Below are 23371 nucleotides of genomic sequence, written 5' to 3'. Positions count from 1 at the left end.
TTACAAAACATGAGTACCTAATATGTGCCAGGCACTCTTGCAAAATCTGAGTTAACATTTTCCCCTTTAAGTTTTTAAGTTTTCCCCTCTAAGTGCCCCTTAAATGTGAATACATCCAAATAGAATGCCTCTCAAAGGACCAAAGAGTTTCTTTTATCATCATCTAAAAAGAAACTTAGTGGCATGCCAGGCTGGCTCAGTCAGTAGAGCAGGTGACTCTTGATCTCTGGGTCTTGAGTTCAAGTCTCATGTTGCATGCAGAACTTTTTTTTAAACTTTTAATGTTTATTTATTATTATTTTTTTAACGTTTATTTATTTTTGAGACAGAGAGAGACAGAGAATGAACAGGGGAGGGGCAGAGAGAGAGGGAGACACAGACCACAGAGCCAGACGCGGGGCTCGAACTCACGGACCACGAGATCATGACCTGAGCCGAAGTCAGATGCTTAACCGACCGAGCCACCCAGGCGCCCCTAATGTTTATTTTTGAGAGAAAGTGGGAGAGGGGCAGACACAGGGAGACAGAGGATCCCAAAAAGGCTACACACTTGACAGCAGAGATCGATATGGGGCTTGAACTCACAAACCATGAGATCATGACCTGGGTCGAGGTCGGAGGTTTAACGTACTGAGCCAACCAGACGCCCTACACAGAGCATATTTTTAAAAATAACAATAAAATAAAGTAAAACATACTTTAAAAATAAATGAATAAAATACTTTTTAAAATAAATAAATAGTAAGTAAATAAATAAGTAAATAAAAAAGAAATTTAGTCCTTCTTGCCCACAGATACAATACTCAACACAATAAATGATACAGAATATACAGAGATGAACTAAGAGGCAGCTATTCAGAAACCACAACTGCTGAGGCCTAGTACCTATGCTCAAGTTCTCAAACTAATTTCTTTTAAGTTTATGAAGCAAAATAAATGCCAAAATAGCTTGAGTCTACACAAAAGGTAGAAGAACTGACAAGGATCTCACCATACCTGGCTTGTTTGAATGAATGGCCAACATGGCAGAAAATACCTTGCTAAGTTGAGCTTTGGTGGCCTGTAAGAGAGAAAAAGCAATTCTACTTCCTATACGCTGAACTCATTATTAGTCATCTCTAAGTGATCTGTACTGTTTCCTTACCAACTCAAAATCCAATGGGGCAAGATATGCTCTTGTAGGGACATAGAAACAAATCTAGACACACTCACAGTTTTTTCTACCTAAACCACTACATGCAAACATTCTAAGTATCTAAACAAATCTAACTTTACTAAATAAATACACACAACAAAGATCATCTTCTGACTTAGAAACCATTTATATAGTCTTCAGATATGCAAATGTTGTTACACTGAAGTTCAGCCTTCTTGGAGTCTTTTCCGATTTACTAACCCCACAACTTTGGAGCAAACATGGAGTTCAGTACTCAAGCACAGAGCTTAAAAGGCAGACTTACTAAAAGAACAAGGAAGCAAGACACAACTGCGCAATACTCACCCATTTCTTACAAAAGACTATATAGGATAGCCAAAGTTGAACATCATCCTGCAAGAAAAGCAATGTAGTAAGCTGCTCGAATTTGAACTTAATACATAATACACTTTTGCACTAATTAACTTTTTTTAGAAAGAGAGGGAGATTTCAGGAAAGCCAATGTGTTACACATTGCTCAGCCTATTAGGCTGTTACTCACTGAGGTCTTAGATCTCTTAAATGTGTTAACTCCATCTGGCCACCCGTTCTCACCTACCATGCTCCAAGACAAAATTTGTTGTCTATCCAATTTGCTCAATGCAGTTTTGTTTTCATTTCTTTAATGTGTATTTATATTTAATGGTGGGGGGAGAGGGGGAGGGGCAGCGGCGGAGGGGGCCGGGAGACAGAGGATCCAAAGCAGGCTCCATGCTGATAGCAGAGAGCCTGATGTGAGGCTCGAACTCACGAACCGCAAGATCATGACCTGAGCTGAAGTCAAACATTTAACCAACTGAGCCACCTAGGCGCCCTTTGTTTTCTTTTTAAAAATATTTTATTAAATTTATTTTTGAGAGAGAAGAACAGGGGAAGGGCGGAGAGAGAGAAAGAGAGAATGTGAATTCAAAGCAGGCTCCATGCTATCAGCACACAGCCTGACATGGGCTCAAACTCACAAACCGCAAGATTATAACCTGAATTATGCTTAACAGACAGAGCCATCTAGGCGCCCCTTGCTCAATGCAGTTCTTAAATGGTCTCAATCAGGGGTAGCAACCCCAAATTTGTCATTCTCAGGATCTAAAGTACTCCCAGTCCCAGAGCCCAACTTGAAGAACATCAAGTTAGTAAGGTGCTGCCCCTACTCTAACCATTTATCTTCCACCTCCAAGTCTTCAGTGTTCTTCACTTAGAGATTTATCCATACATCCCAAATTTCTAATCCTTAACCATGTATCAAATCCACCTTTTTCAGTACCATCCTCAAAGAAGAACTATAAGGTAATGAGATCAATTTTCTTCACGGTTTGATAAGTGGTTTCAAATAATACCATTATTAGGTTAAATATTGAGACACCCAAGAATAAACAACACATTTGAATACTGAAACATAATACATATAATACGTATCTTCACATCTCTTACAATTAAAGATGCTCTGATCACTTACTTTCCATTTTGCTGAAGCACGCCGGAAGACACCTTGTACCCGGTGTACAATAGAATTCTCAATCTCATCCTTCTTAAATGAATACCCGATGCGCTTAAAGGTGACATTAAAAAAAAAAAAAAAAAGCCTCAATTTAATCACATTTATCCATAACAACATTCCTACTTGATCTTAAACTGTACTGATAGGGGTGCCTAGATGGCTCAGTCAATTGGGCGTCTGACTCTCGATTTCCGCTCAGGTCATCATCTAACGGTTGGTTGAAATCAAGCTTCGCATCAGGCTCTGTGCTGACAGTGCGGAGCCTCCTTAGATTCTCTTTCCCTCTCTCTCTGCCCTTTCCCACTTGCGTGCACTCTCTCTAGATAAGTAAGTATTTTTAAAAAGGTGCTGATAAAGAAAACAAATGATTACAAACATCCATTATGAACACAGCACCACACAATTTATCAGTGCCAACTGCTTCCCAAACCCAAGTTCTAGCTATAGAGCCACACTACCTAATCTAAATTTTTTCCAATTTCCAGAATATCTACTTACAGTTCTTCTTCTCTGAATCAACTCCAAAAGATTAATTTCATACTATGGAAGAAAAACATATAAGAGAAAAAAAAAATTTATAACCTTTTAAATTATAACCTTTTAATTTATAAACCTTAATTTATAACGGGAACTGCATTTAGTTAAAATCATAAAGTAAATAAAAATCAAGAATATAAAACAAGATTGGGGCAGCTTGCCGGCTCAGCCGGTAAAGCATGCAACTCTTGATCTTTGGGTCATGACTTCAAGCCCCACGCTGGGCACAGAGCTTACTTTAAAAAAAATTTTTTTAGGGGCGCCTGGGTGGCGCCGTCGGTTAAGCGTCCGACTTCAGCCAGGTCACGATCTCGCGGTCCGTGAGTTCGAGCCCCGCGTCAGGCTCTGGGCTGATGGCTCGGAGCCTGGAGCCTGTTTCCTATTCTGTGTCTCCCTCTCTCTCTGCCCCTCCCCCGTTCGTGCTATGTCTCTCTCTGTCCCAAAAATAAATTAAAAAAAAAAAAAAAAGTTGAAAAAAAAAAATTTTTTTAAAAAAGACTATAAAAGAAGATAATATGCTATCAAGCATAAGTTGTAGTAAATGTCTGTTAAAAGTCAGTGATAATTCACCTTACATCTACAAAACTCATAAATCCATATGTTAGCAAGCATATAAACATCTTAGATGCAAAGAAAGTATGTTTCTAAAATCATAGTATTTCTAAGATTTGGGGCTCCTGGCTGGTTTAGTCGGAAGAGCACACAACTCTTGATCTCAGGGTCATGAGTTCAAGCCCCACGTTGGGAATAAACATTATTTAAATAAACAAACTTTAAAAAAAAGAAAAGAAAAACTTAAAAAAAAAGACATAAGGTTCATAATATCAGACTTTCTAGTCTACAACAGCATGTTCCAACTTTGAGTAAATTAACCATGCAAAAATGTTAGCTTAACATAAGCAAATGAAAGACACAGTTGTGCCTAATTGGTTCTCTCTACCCTACCCTCTGAAGGACCACTTAAAACCTCTTAAGGTTCTCTAAAAACCACTACAATTCAATTCCTCTCTAAGCCTCAGTTTGAAGACTGTTAGAGACACAAAACTTAAGGCTTCACAAGATTCTATGCTTCATTTTACAAGTGCTTTATGAAATATTCAAGCACACAGAACACCCAAGCAGCTATTACACAGCTACATCAAAGCCTACATTTTATTAAACTTGCTTCAAAGTCTTTACAAATAAAACATTTCAAGTAAAGGTGAAGTTCCCTATGTGTCGTGTCTAATTCCACTCTTTTCCCTCCCCAGAAAAAATTACTATCTTGACTATTTATCATTCTGAAGCAAAACTTTGGACTTTATTATAATGCTTTCTTGAATGCTTTTGTGTGTGTGTGTGTGTGTGTTTTAATATTTATTTATTTTTGAGAGAGAGAGAGAGAGAGAGAACACGAGAGCATGAGCAGGTGCCTGGGTGGCTCAGTCAGTTAAGTGTTCAACTTTGGCTCAGGTCATGATCTCGTGGTTTCTGAGTTCAAGCCCTATATCGGGCTCTGTGCTGACAGCTCGGAGCCTGGAGCCTGTTTCGGATTCTGTGTCTCCTTCTCTCTCTGCCCCTCCCCTGCTCATGCTCTGTCTCGGTCTCTCAAAAAATAAATAAACGTTAAAAAAAAATTAATAAGGCTAACATTCTTTTCATAAGTTGATCAGTGAATGGTGTTTCCCCTTTGTGAATTGCATGTTCATATTTTTGTTGTTTTTATCCTTCATAGTTGTCATTTTCTTCTGAATCTGTAGTTCTTTAGATATTCTAGATTCAAAATATATGTGCTGCGGGGCACCTGGGTAGCTCAGTCGGTTAAGCGTCCAACTCTTGATTTCAGCTCAGGTCATGATCTCTTGGTTTGTGAGATTGAGCCTCGCATTGGGCTCTGCACTGTCAGTGCAGATTCTCTCTCCCCCCTCCCTCTCTGGATTCTCTCTCCCCCCTCCCTCTCTGCCCCTACCCTACTTGCTCTCACTCTCTCTCAAAATAAATAAACTTAAAAAAAAAAAAAAGTGTCTATATATGTGTGTGTGTGTGTGTATACACATCTATTTATGTACCGAAATTATTTTCTCCATTTTGTGGCTTGTCTTTTTACATTGTGGCACCTTTTTTGCACAGAAATGTTTATTTTAAACATGGCCAAATCAATCTTCTTGTCATTGTGCTTTCATAGTCTCATTTAAGAAAACCTCTCCTACTCAAAGTCATTCTTTCATATTTCTTGTAGAGATACAAAGTTTTCCCCAAATTTACCTTTTCCATTCAGAAGGATTTTCACTTTGCTTATTATATGAGAGGGGTCTAATTTTATTTCCTCAATGCGGACAACCAGAACCTCACTGATTTAAAATGCCACTTACGTCTTATAGTAAGTTTATATGGTTGTGACAGTTGTGTGCACAGGGCGGGGATGTGAGTGAAAGTATGTACGTGTGGGAGTGTGTGTGTGTTTAATTTACTTATTTCAGTTATGGCCTCTAAAATTAATCAACCTAATCCACAGGTACCTCTTCAAATATTTGAAGAGTGGAATTATCTGCCACTTCTCAGGTCTCCTTAAGGTTAAATGTGTCTATTTGTATTCTTTCAATGATTCCTCCTAGAACAAGGTTTCCATCCTGGCTGCCTTTTAACTAACCTTTCCAAGTCCTTCTTAAAATGCAGTCTCGAGCCTCATACAATGCTCCAGACACTGTCTGTTAAGTGCAAAACACCTGTTTTCAAACTAACATCTTCTGAATGGCTACTGTTTGCAGTGTTCTTTGCTCAGCTAACTTACTCATCACTCTACTTTTGTTAATATGGTCCATTATTTTTTTTCTTTTGTCCTTTTCCAAGTTCATTCCTGAAGTATAGTTGACACATAGCAATCCACCATGAGCTCCCAAACCTCTTCCAAGTACAAGATTCGTAGCCAGGTCTCATTTGTTCACCTGTTGTTGTTTTTCCAATCTAAACTCAGAAAACCTCCAGTCTTATAATATTACGTCTTACCACTGGGTCCAGATCTTGTTATCTAACATATTAGCTATTCTCCTCCACCTGAAAATTGGTCTAGCATGTAAACTTTAGATTCACTCAAATCTCCCATTCACTTATAGTACTGAAGAATCTGCAGTATCCCTCTAAGGTAGCAGACTTACAGACACATAAATATTAACTTTCCAACCATCTACCATCGTCAAACTCTCTCTCCTTTATTTCTCCCCACAAGAAATAGTATGTCAATTCTCTTGCTTAAATCCTAATACACAGTATCTTTGGCAGTATCTGGTCTACTAACTCCATAGAAGGAAAAAATAAAATTTCAGTTTGCCAAGGACTAAAGCCTTAGTGGGGCAACGTTATTCCCAGGCCACTTCTATTCCTGTTCAAAAACTACCCGTTTAATCATCAACTCTAGAATTTTGCAAAAAACACTGAATCAAGCTCACCATTCTAGAATTGATTTAAAATTTGTGAGGGGATTAAAACGTAGTGAACTTATCCACTTACTTGAACATAATTGATGAAATCTTCCTTAAAAAGAGCTCTTCGCTGTATTTTGTATTCCAGATCTGAAGCCTTCTTAATGATAGCCCTGAGGAGAAAGCCATTTAAGATATAACAGTTGAGGGGCGCCTGGGTGGCGCAGTCGGTTAGGGGGCCGACTTCGGCTCAGGTCATGATCTCGCGGTCCATGGGTTCGAGCCCCGCGTCGGGCTCTGTGCTGACAGCTCAGAGCCTGGAGCCCGTTTCAGATTCTGTGTTTCCCTCTCTCTGACCCTCCCCCATTCATGCTCTGTCTCTCTCTGTCTCAAAAATAAATAAACATTAAAAAAAATTGTTTTTAAAAAAAAGATATAACAGTTGAAAAAAGCATAAGTTAAATAATTTTGGAGTTTTAAGTTTATTTTAATATATTTAAAACATAATATATATATTAAAACATTTCCAAAACCTGAAATTCCCAAATTATCCTTCATAAGCAAGTTTTCTCTTACCTGATTACTTCTGTGTGCTTAGGGTGTGTGCATCAGGATTTTTTTTTAAATGTTTATTTATGAAAGAGAGAGACAGAGTGTGAGCAGGGGAGGGGCAGAGAGGGAGACACAGAATCCGAAGCAGTCTCCTGACTCTGAGCCGTTAGCACAGTCTGACACGGGACTTGAACTCACAAACCGTGAGATCATTACCTGAGCTGAAGTCGGATGCTCAAGCAAGCCACCCAGGCGCCCAGTATTTTAAAATTTTCAGGGGCACCTGGGTGGCGCAGTCGGTTGAGCGTCCGACTTCAGCCAGGTCACGATCTCGCGCTCCGTGAGTTCGAGCCCCGCGTCAGGCTCTGGGCTGATGGCTCGGAGCCTGGAGCCTGTTTCCGATTCTGTGTCTCCCTCTCTCTCTGCCCCTCCCCCGTTCATGCTCTGTCTCTCTCTGTCCCAAAAATAAAATTTTCACGAAAATCATCTTAGTCAGCTGCCAGGACCATTGACATTCCCACCAGCAAAGCAAATAATGTTAAGTACTTTACATTATTTGTATGTGATATTAGTAAAGATTTCTTTCCCTCCAAATTCTGGTCACTTGGGTTTTAATAATAACCAAGTATCTTTTCTAAATTCCTTACTTCTGAGTTTTCCAACACTCAAACTAGAAAAAAAACAAAACAAAACACCTAGATTGTCTCTACTGTCTCTATCTAGAAAGGTTTATTAACAGTACAAAGGACTCATGGGAAAGGATTGACTGTATTTAGCTAAAGAGAAAACCTAACATGTGTATATTAAGAGAATTTAATGCAAGATGTACGAGGTCAATTACTGTCTCTAGTTAATGGTAATAGTAACATTGACTGAACACGCACTGAGAGTCCACACTGCTGGAACACCTGGGTGGCTCAGTTAAGCAATGGACTCTTGATTTTGGCCCAGGTCATAATCTCACGGTTCTTGGGTTAGAGTCTGGCATCAGAACCTCTTGGGATCCTCTTCCACTCTCTCTCTGCACTTCCCCCTACTCTCTCAAAAATAAACATTAAAGAAAATTTTTTTGAGTCCACACTATGCTGCATTTCACTAACAAAGGTTTACTTTAAGGCCCCCATAGTCACATTACTACATTCCCAGCCATTGTAAAATGCAGCAACAGTCACAGAAAACCACTAAAAAATATTAGGCTTAATTGTAACAAATTCCTGAATGCCAACCTCGTGCCGGACGTTGTTGGCTAAACCCTGGGGTAGAATACAAAATTGAATTAAATGGTCACCATCTTCAAGTCTTACTAGAAAGATTTATCTCTTGGCATCCACTGCAGTTTGCATCTCTAGAGCAGTACAAACAGACCACCGTGCAACGAATGAGAAATTCTGGGAGTCAACAAAATCTGAAAATGGGCTTCTGCCATGTTACAAAAAATAAACACAACTAGGTGCTCCGGCATTCCTGCCCCCCCAGGCTCCCCCCTCCCTTCAGCCCGCCCCAGCTCTTCCACTTCCTCAGCTCTTTCTCACTTAATCTCCGCATGACTGAACAATCCAATACGCTCCAGCTGTTCCAATTCGGGGAGTCGATCTTCTATGCGTTCCTGAATTATCTCCGCCATGAGGTCACAACTCTACAGCCCACCGGCGAAGCTCTCGACCGCCAACACGCGCACGAAGCGGCCACCATCTATTCCGGAGACCTAGCCCTAGCGTTCGCACGTGCTGACGTAACGTGCGCCCTAGGTCCCGCCTTTTCCGCTTCCGCCGCCTCCGCCGTCGGAGACCGCCCTCCGGCCCTTGCGGCGGCTGTCACCTCTCCGAGGCCGACTGTGGGGCTTCCGCGGAGCACCCCTCCGGCTCGGGAGGATTCAAGTGAACTGGAGTGGAGGGGCGGGGCCAGAGTGGGGGCGGGGCTAGACGCGCCCTGGGCTAAACGTGGGCGGGGGTTCGAGAGAGCGCCTCCCAGTGTCTAGAGGGGTTACCTGAAAGGAGTGCAGCTCGTTTCTGCAGAATACTGTCTCCTTTTATTCTATTACGGTCCCATGTCTTCGCTTTCCAATAGTAAACGTTTCAAAAAGTCAGTAATGAAAAGCGTAGGGAAACTGACCAGATATCCATAACACTATAGCTTTGCTTTCGGCTAGGTTAGTAAACCAGTGTGATAACACCGGTTTTTCACCTGCCAATTAGAATCTCTAATTGGCTGATTAATTTTAAAATAGGAAGACCTTTTCATTATTTAAACAATTATTCTGCCTTTATAGACAAGATCTTTTCAAAAACACATGGCCCTGGGTGGGTATCAGAAAGTACATATATTTTTTAGAAAAGGGGAGCTTGGTATTGAAAAGTTTGGGAGTTACGAAACTAAATCAGTAAGGTATGGACCCTCCTTAAACCATTGCCCAAGGAAGTTAGTTAGCATTTCTAAGGGAACCATCAGACAACCCAGCTTGGAAGCTACATTGTTGGTATAATTGCTAAACCTAAAATAATAACTACATGAATCAGTTCTTTTTAAGTTCTGGAAGATGGTTAAATTCTTGCTAGACCTGTTTATTTCAACATTTGCATTAGCACCTTGTGATTTATGAAAGGGAATAAGCTTAACAGGTAACCATGTTCCGCCTTTGTGCCTTTCCTGTTTTTTTTTTTCCTTTCACACTTTTACCCCACTGGTCTCAGAAGTGAGGCAAAGGTTGGCTTCAGCTTCATTTCTTGATCCCTCAGCTTGAAGACACGAGAGAGGGGAAGAAACTCAGGGATGTAAAATAAAGATGAAATTTCCTTGTAACGGAAAAATCCCCAGTCTGTGTTAGGAGTAAGAGTAGGAATGTCACTAGATAGTAAACTCCAACTGGGTAGGGAATATTTGCTTTGTTCACTAAGACATCTGGGAGCTTACAACAGTGCCTAGAAAATAATAAGTGCTCAATTAAAAAATGCCTGAGAAAATAACAAAAGGCATTTGCTACATTTATTTAGGACCAAGGGGCTCAGCCAGCTGAGAGATTTTAATCTTTCATTTCAAGGCTAATTTGATAGATACCTATGATTTTCAAATCAACTATACTCTCCTCCCTTATTTTCAAATTTAGCATCTATGTTTATGTTGTTCTAAGAATTATTATAATAATATTGGCAAAGCCTTCTTTTATTTCCTCTACATCTCAATATAATAGCTATCTCTTATCTACTGCTTCTATGTACCCAATCACTATGTGTGCTAAGTTCCTTATGTATTAACTCACTCTGATCACAAATATTTTTTTTTAATTTTTTTTAAGGTTTTATTTATTTTTGAGACAGAGAGAGACAGAGCATGAACGGAGGAGGGGCAGAGAGAAAGGGAGACACAGAATCGGAAGCAGGCTCCAGGCTCTGAGCCATCAGCCCAGAGCCCGACACGGGGCTCGAACTCACGGACCACGAGATCGTGACCTGAGCTGAAGTCGGACGCTTAATCGACTGAGCCACCCAGGCGCCCCTGATCACAAATATTTTAAAATATCAACTCAAAGAGCTCTTGAAAAGGTAAAAAAAAACAAACAAAAAAACACACCTGCTAGAGGAAGCCCAGTACAGGCAGAAGAAATTGTGTTTGAATAATGCCCATTGAGTCTCAGAATCCTTAGCTGAGCACACCTTCTAGTTAAGAAACCCTAAGGCCAGAGAAAAAGTGCTCTTGAGTCTGGAGCTCTAAGGTGCACCTTGGAAAGCTTGACATTTTTTTTATTCTTTCATTTGATCTTTAAAACTCACCATGGATGTCAGATTGATTAACAGGCACTAACTGGGAGGGGGCACAGGAGAGCCCTCTGAATGTTGGAAGTGTTCTATACCTGGCTGATCTGGGTTGTCATTATACATATGCATGGATATGTGCATATGTAGAAATCTATCCATTGAGATACATACTTAAGATTTGTACACTTTATGAAAGTTACACTTTAAAAGAAAACATTAATGAGCAGACCCTCTCTTTGAGGATATCATTCTCTTCAAAAGCTTCAATTATCATTTGTATATATGTGGCAGGGTCAAAATATTGAAACACAAATGATCAAAGCCCTCTCCCTCTGCAAAAGAGTCCATACAAATTTTACATTCTAGCCCACAATGTATTATTATTCATTTTATTTTTTAATTTTTTTTGTTCACAATTTCTTTTTTTTAAGATTTTATCTTTTTAAGTAATCTCCACACCCAATGTGGGGGTCGAACTCACAACCCTGAGATCAAGAGCCACATGCTCTACTGACTGAGCCAGCCAGGCACCCTTAATATTTGTTTTAATATAAACTTTTGTGATTTTTTTCCAGATTGTCATGTAAGATTAATTTCAGAAAGGTGTATGCTACTCACCTCATGCTGGAGAAACATTTGACCTCATTACAGTGCTTATGAGCCAGTTTGGAAAATAGAGAAGAGGCTGTCTCACTTAGGGTCCCAAGACAATGTCTTAAGGACTCTGACAAATGAACAGTAGCCAGAGTTTGCAGATCAAGTTAAAACATCTATTCTTGTCCCCAAAGTACTTACATGTAAACTTCAAAATAAACTTGAACTTTTCCTTAGAATTATCCATTCCTTAGAATATTCACGAAGATTAAGTTCATGGACAGCTCAGTGATTAAAAACAAGAAAGGAACGCTCTCTTTTTTTTTTCCCATTATTATTATGATGATGATCATTATTATTAGGTAAAGAGAGGTACCTAATGTCAGTGATAATGAGAGGTGTGGCACCTGGAATCCCATCCCCCTACTTTGTTCGAAGTCCCCTGCCTGCTTCTCCCCACACAGAGCTCTGGGTAGACTTCAAAGTCAAGCAGAAGTGATAGACACAGACTGGTCTTTGATGCCTAAGAACATCGGAGCCCTCAATTTCATGTGAATGCAAAGCATCTGTACTTTTCAAACCTTTCATGTTATCTCACGTTGCTAACAACAAAAGCTGAAAAGTTTGAGGTGACACACATTACACACATTAAAATATTTGGAACCAGGAACTTTTCATTTCTTTTTCTATTATATATAGCTTCTTTTACTTTGCAAACCACACTGGATAGTAAATTACTTCTGGCACGCAGCCTTGTCAGCTTGCCAAGTTTCAACTGGAGCAAGTTTTTACAGCCGGGCTAATAAGCCCTGAAAATTAGGAGGTAAGTATAATGGAAATAATGACATAGTCTTTAACTGCAGGAGCATAGAATGACAACGTGAGATTCTAATAGAGTCTACTTTGAAAAGTTTTTTTTTTTTATTCTAATGAAATCTTTTTTTTTTAATTTTAGGTTATTCTAGTTCAAAACACATGTAAATGGAAAGAGTTTCTTTTAATTGGTGAACAGCATTTTTGTGGGTTTTTTCTTGTGGCTTAGTTATTACTTTTTGCAAACTTGAAAAAAAAAGAATAACAAAAAGAAAACCAAGAATATGGTAGTTTGGGGATAGCAACGTACTATTAAAACAAACTGACATCTTGGAAAAACATGTTCTGAAATGATTGGCTTCCAGGATGGGGCTTGGCGATTGTGTATGAGTACATTTCATCAAAGCCATAGCTGATTAGATACGTCAACTTTTTTTTCAGTTTGCCCCCACTCCAGATAGAAACCCACTCCCTGCTGAAGTAACTCCCAGGTCTTTATCGAACAAAGCTTCAAAAAATTGAGAGTGAATATCACACTTAATTTTTTATCACTGAAAGAAATAGTATCTGTTCTGAGGTAAATATCCATTTCCCTAAATTTAATTCTCACATCCATTTTTACTCACAATTTACAAGTTGATGAGGAAATTTTTTTTACCCTTCTCATTTTGCCCTCCAATTAGACCTGAACTGATTAGCTTCAGCACCTCATGATCTGTCCCAAATTGTTTAAGCAAAGAAGAGGTTTAGAGTTCTGTGTGTGTGTGTGTGTGTGTGTGTGTGTGTGTGTGTACGTGTGTGTGTTTAACTATACTAAAATAATATGGCCTTGCTCCAGAAATGCCAGCTTTCTTATAGTTCCCCACCATACCACGCATGCTATTTTATACTTCTTTTAAAATACACTATTCCCTACTCTGGAATGTCTTGTGTCCTAGTCCCCATTTAGTCCATGAAAAAAAAAAAAAAAAGGAAGCCTGCCCTTGACACCTCACTATCCTACCATCGCCACCAATCTGTGTACTTATAGCCATTTATGTAAAGGGTTCAGTCTCTGAATCCTTTCACCACCTCCTCTCACTAATTCTCTAGGTGATCTTATCCAGCCTCAGAACATTAAATGTCATCTAAGGTGCTGTCCAATAAAAATTTCTGTGATAGTGGAAATATTTATGTCTTCACTGTCCAATACAGTAGCCCTGAGCCTCATGTAAGCTATTGAGTACTTGAAATCTGGCTAGAGCAACAGAGAAATTAAATTTTTTATTTCATTTGATTAAGTTACATTTAAATTGCCACATGTAGCTAGTGCCTGCCACATTTGACAGCCAATTAAAAAAAAAAAAAAGGATTTATTTTTGAGGAAGAGAGAGAGAGAGAGAGAGAGAGAGACAGCATGAGCAGGGGAGGGGCACAGAGAGAGGGGAGACACAGAATCCGAAGCAGGCTCCAGGCTCTGAGCTCTCAGCACAGAGCCCGATGCAGGGCTCGAACCCAGGAACCGTGAGATCGTGACCTGAGCCGAAGTCAGACGTTCAACCGACTGAGCCACCCAGGCGCCCCTGGACAGTCAATTTTATAGCGCCAATCCATAACTGTCCCCTGAACCCCAGACTCATGCCAGTATATGCAACTGCCTACTCAGCATCTCTACTTGGAGATCTTACAGGCATTTCAAAATTAGTATGTGCAAAACCAAGCTGCTGATGCTCTCCCTCCAAACCTGCTCCTGCTATTATCTTCTCCATCTTGGTTAATGGCAATTCCATTCTTCTATTTTTTCAGGCCAAAGCCTGGGAGTTGTCCCTGCCTCCACATCTAATTTGTCAGCAATCCTCTCGGTTCTACAGAATATAGTCACACTATGACTTCTCCCCATCATTGCTACTGCTGTCGTCCTAGTACAAACTCCTGTTAATTTTCACCTGGGTTATTGCTATGGCCCCAACTGGTCTCCCTGTTCAGTGTGGAGCCTGACATGGGGCTCGATCCCACACCCCTCGGCTCATGACCTGAGTTGAAATCAAGAGTCAGGTGCCCAACCAACTGAGTCATCCAGGTGCCCCTCTTGAGTCTATTCTTAACAGAAATCTATTCTTAACATCAGCCAAAGTTAAAATCTAAGTCAGACCACATCACTTTGCTCGTAGCCCTAGAGTGGCTTCTTAACTCAGAGTGAAAACTAGAATCCTTTCACTTGCCTACAAAGTCCCATATGGTCTGGTGCCCTGCCCCTCCCTTTCCTCTCTGACCTTATTTCCCACTCCAGATACATTGGCCTCCTTGGTATCCCCTCAGCATGGCAATGTGGCAATACAGGGCCTTTGCGCTGGCCGGAATTCTCTCTGGAATCCTCCTTCCCAGATAAATTCAAGACTCATTCCCTCAACTCCTTCAGATCTTTCTCAAATGTCACTCTCTCAAGGACGCCATTCATATTTAAAGTTGCACTTCCCACCCTCAACAACCCTTATTCTACGTGCTTTTTTCCCCTCCATATCACTGATCACCATCTACAATATAGTAGTGTTTATTGTCTCTCTTCACACATACATTAAAACATAAACACCAAGGAGCTGAAATTGTTTGCTGCTGAATCTGGAGTTAGGTATGCAATACGTGCTCATTACATATTTGTTGAATAAATGAACGTTTGTATAGTTGCATTACTTTGTATTGCAACTTATGTCTTTTTATATGCCTTCATATTATTATGACTGCCATAGGAGAGAGAACTAGTATTTTACTTATGTTTGAAGTCCCTAGGACCTAGCAATGGAAAACATTAGGTACTCAATAAACATTCACTGAAAAGAAGCAACGCTACATTATGCATAACACCTGGTATAAAAGTCACTCACCGTGTTTAATGTGCCCAGAACCCTTCCTAAAGGAAACCTGTCTGCCCACAGCTATTTTTTTTCTTACCACCTGACCCTGGACAATTTGCCACTACTGGTCAGACAGTAAGCTCCTGATTCAAGGACAATCAGTCTGTTGGCTGGTCAAAAACCTGGCATGAAAAGATGAACTGGGCTAACTTAACTCTCCCTCTTTGGACTCTGAATTAAGAGGAAAAAAGAGAATTATGTGATGTGAACATATGAGTTAAAACCAAAGAGAATCCATGAGTCAGAGATAGAAGCTTGAGGAACTTGGCAAGGCAAAGTGGTAAGGAGGCAGAAACTAGGAAATATGGAAAAGGTACACAGAGTGAAGGGGGGGAGTGGGGTGGGAACACAGTACCTAAGAGAAAATGGATAGTCACTGAACCCCATTAATAAGAGCACTGGAGAGAAGCCTGCGTGGTTCAGTTAGTTAAGCGTCCGACTTCGGCTTAGGTCATGATTTTACGGTCCACGGGTTTGAGCATCAGTATCTGTGTTGGCAGCCGGGAGCCTGTTTCAGATTCTGTGTCTCCCTCTCTCTCTGTCCCTCCCCTGCTCATGCTCTCTCTCTCTCTCTCTCTCAAGATTAAAATAATAATAATAATAGCAACTTGGAGGGACAAAGTCATGCAATTGAGGTCCCATTTTGAAATGTTTTGGATACAGTTCTCTTGAAGATCCTTCTTGTTCTCTGTATCAACTTACAATAACACCCAATTGCTTAGGGTGCCTTAAGAGATTGTCTCTATTCTTTACAACCCTCAACCTTGATTAAGTTCTTGGTTCATATAGTTGCTGTCACATGTAGAAGAGTGAGAATATTTTCTACCAAATGATAGATTTGACATGTTCTTCAAAGCCTTTGGCAATTGACCCTTGGAGATTTGAGCATTTATTAAGAAGCACGGTGGGGGGGGGGGGGAGGGGGATGTTCTCTTTGGAGCCATTTGGTTTCCCTTAAAGTCATACTCTATTGGCAAGCTAGAATCCACTTACAGCGTGCGTGTACCTTGCTTTAAACAAATTTGAAACTCTGGATTTACAGCAATAGATTATCATTCGGTCACTTTTCACCATCTTTTATTTATCAGTCTTATTACAAAAGCAATATACTGTCGGAAATTCAAATGCTGCATTCTTTGAAAAAGTGAGGATTTATGGACCAAAAGAGAGCCACAAACCTAAAGTTCCCCTGCTACGTTTCAGTGAATACCATTGGCAACGGTAAACACAAAGCACCTAAGGAAAAAGGGCTTTCTGCTTCAAAGACTTGGTCACAATCTTTTTCTTTTTCCTTCTCCATTAGTAGCCCTCCCCTGTGGGTCCACACAGCTGTCACTACCACAGAGAAAGCCGGCTATTTCAAAATGCACTCGCTACTCTGCTCCCAGAGGCAGTGGGGCACAACGGTTAAGACCACCAGCTTTATTTGGGTACATTTTCGCAAGTTCTACCAACATTTTAAATATACGTGTCTTAAGGCTCAGCAATCGGACATCTACAAATCTCTCCTACAGAAGTACTAACAAAAATGCACAAACAGAAGTATAAGGAAGGTAACTGAACCAATGTTTGTAACAGCAAAGACCCTCAACTGCCTATCAGCCAAGTGGTTAAATAAATTATAGTACATTTGTACACAGGTATACTATGAGGAGTGTATGAAATAAGATGAATTATACATTGTTAATGTAGAACAGTAGTTTATTGTACAATCCATCTTAAATGTGTGTCTAGATGTGTTATGAGCAAAAAAAAAAAAAGCTTGGAGGATTGCCCACCAAACCATTCACATGGTGGTCACCTCTGAGAAGTGGGATGGGAAATTTACATTGGTATAAATTGAGTATTGGTATACTACTGAGTAATACAACAAAGATGAATTATGTTTGTGATTTCTATTTAAATAAAATATTTGCATAGAAAAGGAAAGTGAAAGAGGCTTCAGAATCAAATTCTGTTTCAAATCCTAGCTCCATCATCTTTTTAGAGTTGCTTCAAGTATTAAAATGAAAATTTGCTTTATTTTCATTTTTACTTTAGTTTCAGAGGTAGAATTTATTGATTCAACGCTTGCGTATAACACTCAGTGCTCATTACAACAAGTGCCCCCCTCAATGCCCATTACCCATTTACCCCATCCCCTCACCCACCTCCCTTCCGCCAAACCTCCGTTTGTTCCCTATAGTTATTGTCTCTTAGGGTTTGCTTCCCTCTCTGTTTTTATCTTATTTTATTTTAACTTCAGATTGACACTTCACAGCAGTTGCTTGAAATATCTCAGCTTTTGTTTATACATTATTGTTTTTAAACACCAGAGAAGATTCTGCCTTAAGGGACTTTTGATCTGTTTTAAATATGAAGAACACTTTGTAAAGTGAGTAACTTCACTCCCTAACTTATCTGTTTGCTAATAAAATACCCATAATAAATAGGGCATATTCTGTCTCTTTCGCAAATCCTCTCTTTTCTCCCCATCTCACCCCAAGCCTCCACAACCTGGGAGCTGTCCAGGTACAAATTAACATTTAAAAAGACCTCAAGTTGTTCACACAAGCAGCTCTATTATTGCTCCCTCCTTTACAGCCTTGGTCTGCTCAAAAACCCACATTCAAATTGGATCACATCCACTCCAGCCCTTCAGCACCCAGGTATTGTGGGTGAGAGGCCGCTTTTGGCTACAAACTCCTTTTTTCATTCTAAAATAACTTCATTCATAAGGTTCATTGAACAACTAGTTTGTACCCATCACAGGCTCTGACCAAGCACTTTTGCCTACCTTGTCACTAATCCTCATAGCTACTTTGTTAGGTGGGTCAAGTTTCATTTAACAGATGAGCAAACCGGGGTTCCAGAGGTGAAGTGACTTGCCCAAGGTCACACAGCTAGTAAGAGGGGTAGCCTGCTGGGAAATCTAGGCTTGGGGGTTACTGAAGGTCACTAACGGTTCTTCTCCCACCCCACCCCCTTTTTTTAGTTAACTAGTTTAAAAATAAAAATAGTGCTCTAAAACTTGTAAAGAAAAACAGCGTTCGCCTACCCCACTCGTCCCCTCCCTCCTATTACAACTCTCCAGTGCAACCACTTGGAACTTTTTAAAGCTAGGTCTGCTGGTTTACCGCCCTGTATTTCCAAATGAATAACCGGTGCGTTGTGCAGATTTAACAATGTAACCAAAACCCCACTCTACCGTCAACCCCCTGCGTCCCTCTGTACTTCACCGGGTCACCCTCCCTTCTCAGGTTGAAACCAGGGTCGGGTCCCCTCTCTTCGCTCACTCTGAGTCTCCAGCACGACCGCTGCGGTAACTAGCCTGGCCAGGGCTGAGAAACCACCCTCCCCGGCCCGGCCGGGCCTCGGTTCCCGGCCTTCCTCCCAGACCCTTCTCGGGCTGCGCGTCGGAGGCGGCGGTCAGGGTCTGAGAGCGAGGATAGGGCGATGGCGAGAGCCAGGGAGGCAAGGGTCGGAGTCAAGAGGCACGGGGCCGGAATCACGGGGCCAGGGCCGTGTCGCACGCAAGAGTCAGAGTCCGGGGGTGACAGCTGGGTTGGGGGGGGGGGGCAAGTGTCGGGGAGCGAGGGCCAGGGTTGGGGCGTGAGGGAGGAGGGTCTGAGGCGAAGGCCCTGGTCGCAGGCAAGGACTTGGGTCGCAGGGAGAGGGCCAGGGTCGGGGTTGGGGGATCCGGTTTGGGGTCAGGGTTCAGACAGAATCGGTGGCGAGGACCGGGAGGGAGGGGACGAAGGTCAGAGTTGGGAGCAAGTGGGGTTTAGGGCGAGGGGCGAGGTGGGGTCTGGGGTGAGGTGCGGGGGTGGCGAGGGCTGGGGTCAGGAGGGCGAAGGTCAGACTTCGGGAGGAGGGCCGGAGCCTGAGGCAAGGGTAGCGATCGTGGGGCGAGGGGCGGCGGTGGGTGCGGAGGTCGAGAAGCAAGGTCCGGTCCGGGAGGGGGGTGGAGGTCGGCGGGCGGGGGTCCCGGCCAGGGCTGGGGATTGAGGTCGCGGGGTCGCGGCGGCGGTTGAGGAAGGAGGGGGAATGGGGGACGTCAGGCCGTCTGGGTTTAGCCTAGGGGCCAGGGCTCTGGGGGCTGCAGCGGACGGGAGCCGGCGCTCCGGCCGCGGCCCTTTGGAAGTGTACCGCGGGCGCTCGACAGGGCGGCAGCACTCGCGCGGAGCGGGCGCCGACCTCGGCCCCGGCCTGCTCTACGCGGCCACTCGGCGCCCGCAGCCCCAGCCCGACTCGACCGCCTCGTCCCCAAGCAACAGATTCCCGGTGGGAGGCGGGCCAGGTCGCTGCCGCCTCGGGCCTGCGGCATGGGGCGGGCTCCGGGCTTCGGGTTTCCCGGCTCCCGCGGCTGGGGCGCCTGGGAGCACCTCCGCCCCCCATTCTCGAAGGTGGGGGGCTGGGCCCACACTCCCGCAGACTTGCTCCTCGGAAACCGCTCCACCAATCCCCGCCCACGTTCCCCTGACCCCTCTTTAAGTCCTTTATTGTGCTGAGGGGGTCCAGGACTTAAGCAGTTTCCGAGGGAAATTTCCTTTGTTTGGGGGGTGGCGGTCTGTCTGTTTCGACGAAATGTAGTATACTTTCACTGGTCTTTCGTCAACCGTCCCCTCCCCTACACACACTCATCCTCCTCCATCCTCCCCAAACCGTCCTCGAGAATGTGGGTTAAACAATTTTTAATGTACGTTAGAATGCATTTGAAAATACTTTGTGCAGCGGGTCTGTGTCATATACTACGATGATATCTTTCTCATCAGACTTTTTCTTTTCCCTGCGGTTAATCATTGTCTCGATTCTTTGTAAGCTTTCTATGTATCTGTCACTAATTTTTTTTTTCCCAGTGCTGTACCATAACTGTAAATTTCCATTCATTCAAACTCTTCAGGTAATACGTCTGTTTTTGTTTGTGTGTGTGTGTTTGTTGTGTTTTTCCCCCCTTGGAACTATTCCTCCCATTCCAATCTTAAGTGTTGCTCTCTAGGCCAACTGCACAGCTGTTGTTTTGGGATTTCCCTTCATCATCATCCTGGGAATTTTCCTTGCTTCATTTAGGGAGCCCTGTGTCCTTGGATCCCGAGTTTTGTTTTTCTCTGTCATTTGGTGCAGCCAGTCCACCGGTAGCTTCCTGAGAAAGGGTGTAAAGGAGATTTTTTGGTTGAGATTTTGCAAATCTGAACATATGTTTATTTGACCTCCTCACTTGACTGATGTGATCATTTGTTTGGGTATATAATTCTAGGTTGGAATTCATTTTTTCTTAGAACTGTGAATTGTCTTCTACCTTCCAATTTTACTGCTGACAATTCTAATGAAATTCTTACTTTTGTACATGACCCATATACCTTTGTGTATTACTCTATTGTTACTACTATTTCTGGAAGCTTTATCTTCTATCTTTGATGTTTTGAAAATACACAATGATATGCCTTGATATGGATATTTTCATTCATTTTGGTAGACACTCACAGACCCTTTTAATTTAGAAACTTTTGCCCTTCAGTTCTGGCAAATTTCTTGCATTACTTTATTTTTCCTTTGCATTCTTCATGAGATCTCTCCCCTCTACACATCTGTGCTCTATCCTATTCTATTGCTCACCCATCTTTTCCATTCTCACTTTCTCAATGTTTATTTTATTTTTGAGAGAGAGACACAGTGCGAGCAGGGAAGGGGCAGAGAGAGAGGGAGACACAGAATCCGAGCAGGCTCCAGGCTCTGAGCAGTCAGCACAGAGCCCGAAACGCGGCTTAACCCCACCAACCATGAGGTCATGACCTGAGCCGAAGTCCAGTGCTTAACTGACTGATCCACCCAGGTGCCTCTGTTCTCACTTTCACAAATTCCTGTTATTTGTATCCTGGGGTCTGTAAATAATTCTAATCCTCTCAATCATTTTTTCTTTCACTTCTCCTTGCTCTTTTTATTGTCTGCAAATTTTCTCAACTCTGTTTCTAAACTCTTCATCTTCTATTTTCCATTTTGTCTTCTAAATAATGGTGTGCTAGTAAATGTCTAACAACCAGCTCTTAGAAGGGGAGGAAAAAAACCTTGTTTGCCCATTTCCATAGTGTAAATACTTTCACCATGGCTGATTTGCAAGCTACGAAATGACATCACTGAATGCAGACTTGGAAGTGAGGCATGGTAGTGTATTAGTGTTTCTACCATATACACACCACAGACAAATAATCTCAAGAACATAGATAATATATGTAGGAGAGTAATTTGGAAGTGAGAAGTTTTTAGTACTTATTACTTTTGTTTTTAATATATTTAATTGTAGCTTTATATAATTGAACTTTTAATAATGACTGCGTTTAACAAATGGCTTGCAAAATTCCTGAAAAATCAACAATTGGTTTTTCCAAACTGGTAGGAGCCAGTTCCTGCAAACTACTGCTTCAAAGTAAAAAATCATGGTCCCTAACATAGTAAAATCAAATCAGAGTAATTTAAACACAGTTCTGATCACGTTACTTCCCTAAGAGAAACTCTTTGTTGTTTCTCTGCCTACTGAAAACCTCAACAGTCAACCCTCAATTCACATTCCACCTTTCCTACTTGTCTATTAAACAAATATTGATCAGGCATCTGCTATAAGCAAGGTTTTAACCAAGAGAGTGAGGATACAAGGATGAATAATATACATTTCCTTTCTTTGGGATACTCCCAGTGTAGGAGAAGAAAAACTTACATACTATTGAATGTGATAAGTACCGTAACACACACACACACACACACACACACACACACACACACACCATGCACAAGTACTATAGGAATGCCTAGCGAATGACTAATTCAGCATGGGGGATCTGCCAAGGAAAAACTCAGTTTGTCTTTCCTTGTCTTTTAGGTCTACTAGTGGGTTGGGATTTTTGCTTCATTAAGCATTATATGCTTTCTCATCACAAGCCCTAAAGGTAAAAAAAAGAGTTCATTTTGAAGACTGCTAATCTCTCTCTCTTTTTAAAAAAAAATTTTTTTAATGTTTATTTATTTTTGAGAGAGACAGAGACAGAATGTGACTGGGTTAGTGAGAGAGGGAGAGAGAGGGAGACACAGAATCTGAAGCAGGCTCCAGGCTCTGAGCTGTCAGCACAGAGCCCAACACGGGGCTCGAACTCACCAGCCATGAATGAGATCATGACCTGAGCTGAAGTGGGACGCTCAACCGACTGAGCCACCCAGGCGCCCCTCTCTCTCTCTTTTTTTTAAGTGAAAAGAGATGTCCTCAGAACAAACTTCTGGTTTATTCGGTTAAGGACAAAAATTTCAGAGTGAACCAACAAAGGATTTCTTTAAGCTATCAGTGTATGGGAAAGGTGGAAATATTAAAGTATATGCTGCTAAGTTTGTGAAGTATTTACAAATGTGAATGGAAGAAATGTCATGGAAATAATATGAAAAATAAATGGAAGTATTAGAGTATAAGGCAGTGGAAAAATATACTTGAAAGATGTAATGAGCTATAGGCTAGACAGAAATCATATATTTCATGATTTCATAGGGTTAGTAATCATCAGAAGATCACAAAGATTTTTCTTTTTTCTTTTCTTCAGGCCTCTAGAACCTATTATATTCAGGAGAGTGTTTCAGAGCCAAGGAGTCATATGTATAATCTCCAGTTATCTTCACAAATTGGATTTCTGGCCCTTGCTCACTAATAAACTTAGTCTCCTTCGAAGTATAAAATAGTTTCTTTACCATTCAGTTCACTTAACACAGCATTGGCTTTGTCCTACTTTTTACTTGTGCTTTCTGATTTGCTGCCAGATTTTCAAAAATAAGTGATTTCTAGATCTGCAAATGTATACAAACAATTCATAGTTTCTGAGAATTTTTTAAATTTAAATCTAAGTTAACAACATTTTTCTGACCCAAAATATTTTAGGCGATGATCCTATTTCAGAAGTGAGAATAAACGATCTAGTAGAATCTTTGAATTGTGCAGGGGCACCTGGGTGGCTCAGTCACTTGAACATTTGACTTGGGCTGAGGTCATGATTTCATAGTCTGTGAGTTCCAGCCCCGAATCAGGCTCTCTGCTGTCAGCACAGAGCTCGCTTCAGATCCTCTGCGCCCCCCTCACTCTGCCCCTCCCCCAGCTCATGCTCTCTCTCTCTCACTCTCTCTCCCTCTCTCTC

The 23371-nt window shown here is 41.6% G+C and overlaps 1 protein-coding gene across 2 annotated transcripts in view; it reads right to left on the bottom strand.

Moving 5' to 3' along the window:
- The window catches only part of UTP6 (UTP6 small subunit processome component), a 31861-nt gene extending 22887 nt beyond the window's left edge, over positions 1-8974 (bottom strand). Inside the window, exons 1-6 of one of the 2 annotated variants that reach the window (XM_058703158.1) lie at positions 8710-8974; positions 6714-6798; positions 3189-3230; positions 2649-2741; positions 1502-1549; positions 997-1060 (exon numbers count right to left, since the gene is read on the bottom strand). In XM_058703158.1, the coding sequence (XP_058559141.1) occupies positions 997-1060; positions 1502-1549; positions 2649-2741; positions 3189-3230; positions 6714-6798; positions 8710-8801 (424 nt within the window). In that variant the 5' untranslated portion in view covers positions 8802-8974. The remainder of the gene's footprint in view (positions 1-996; positions 1061-1501; positions 1550-2648; positions 2742-3188; positions 3231-6713; positions 6799-8709) is intronic. The other variant, XM_058703159.1, reaches the window with a different exon arrangement.
- Positions 8975-23371: the final 14397 nt, after the last annotated feature.

Source organism: Neofelis nebulosa, chromosome 16 (assembly GCF_028018385.1).
Source record: "Neofelis nebulosa isolate mNeoNeb1 chromosome 16, mNeoNeb1.pri, whole genome shotgun sequence".
In the NCBI taxonomy this organism is placed as follows: domain Eukaryota; kingdom Metazoa; phylum Chordata; class Mammalia; order Carnivora; family Felidae; genus Neofelis; species Neofelis nebulosa.
Note: the sequence above shows the minus strand (reverse complement) of the source record. Positions and strands in the feature narration are given on the sequence as shown.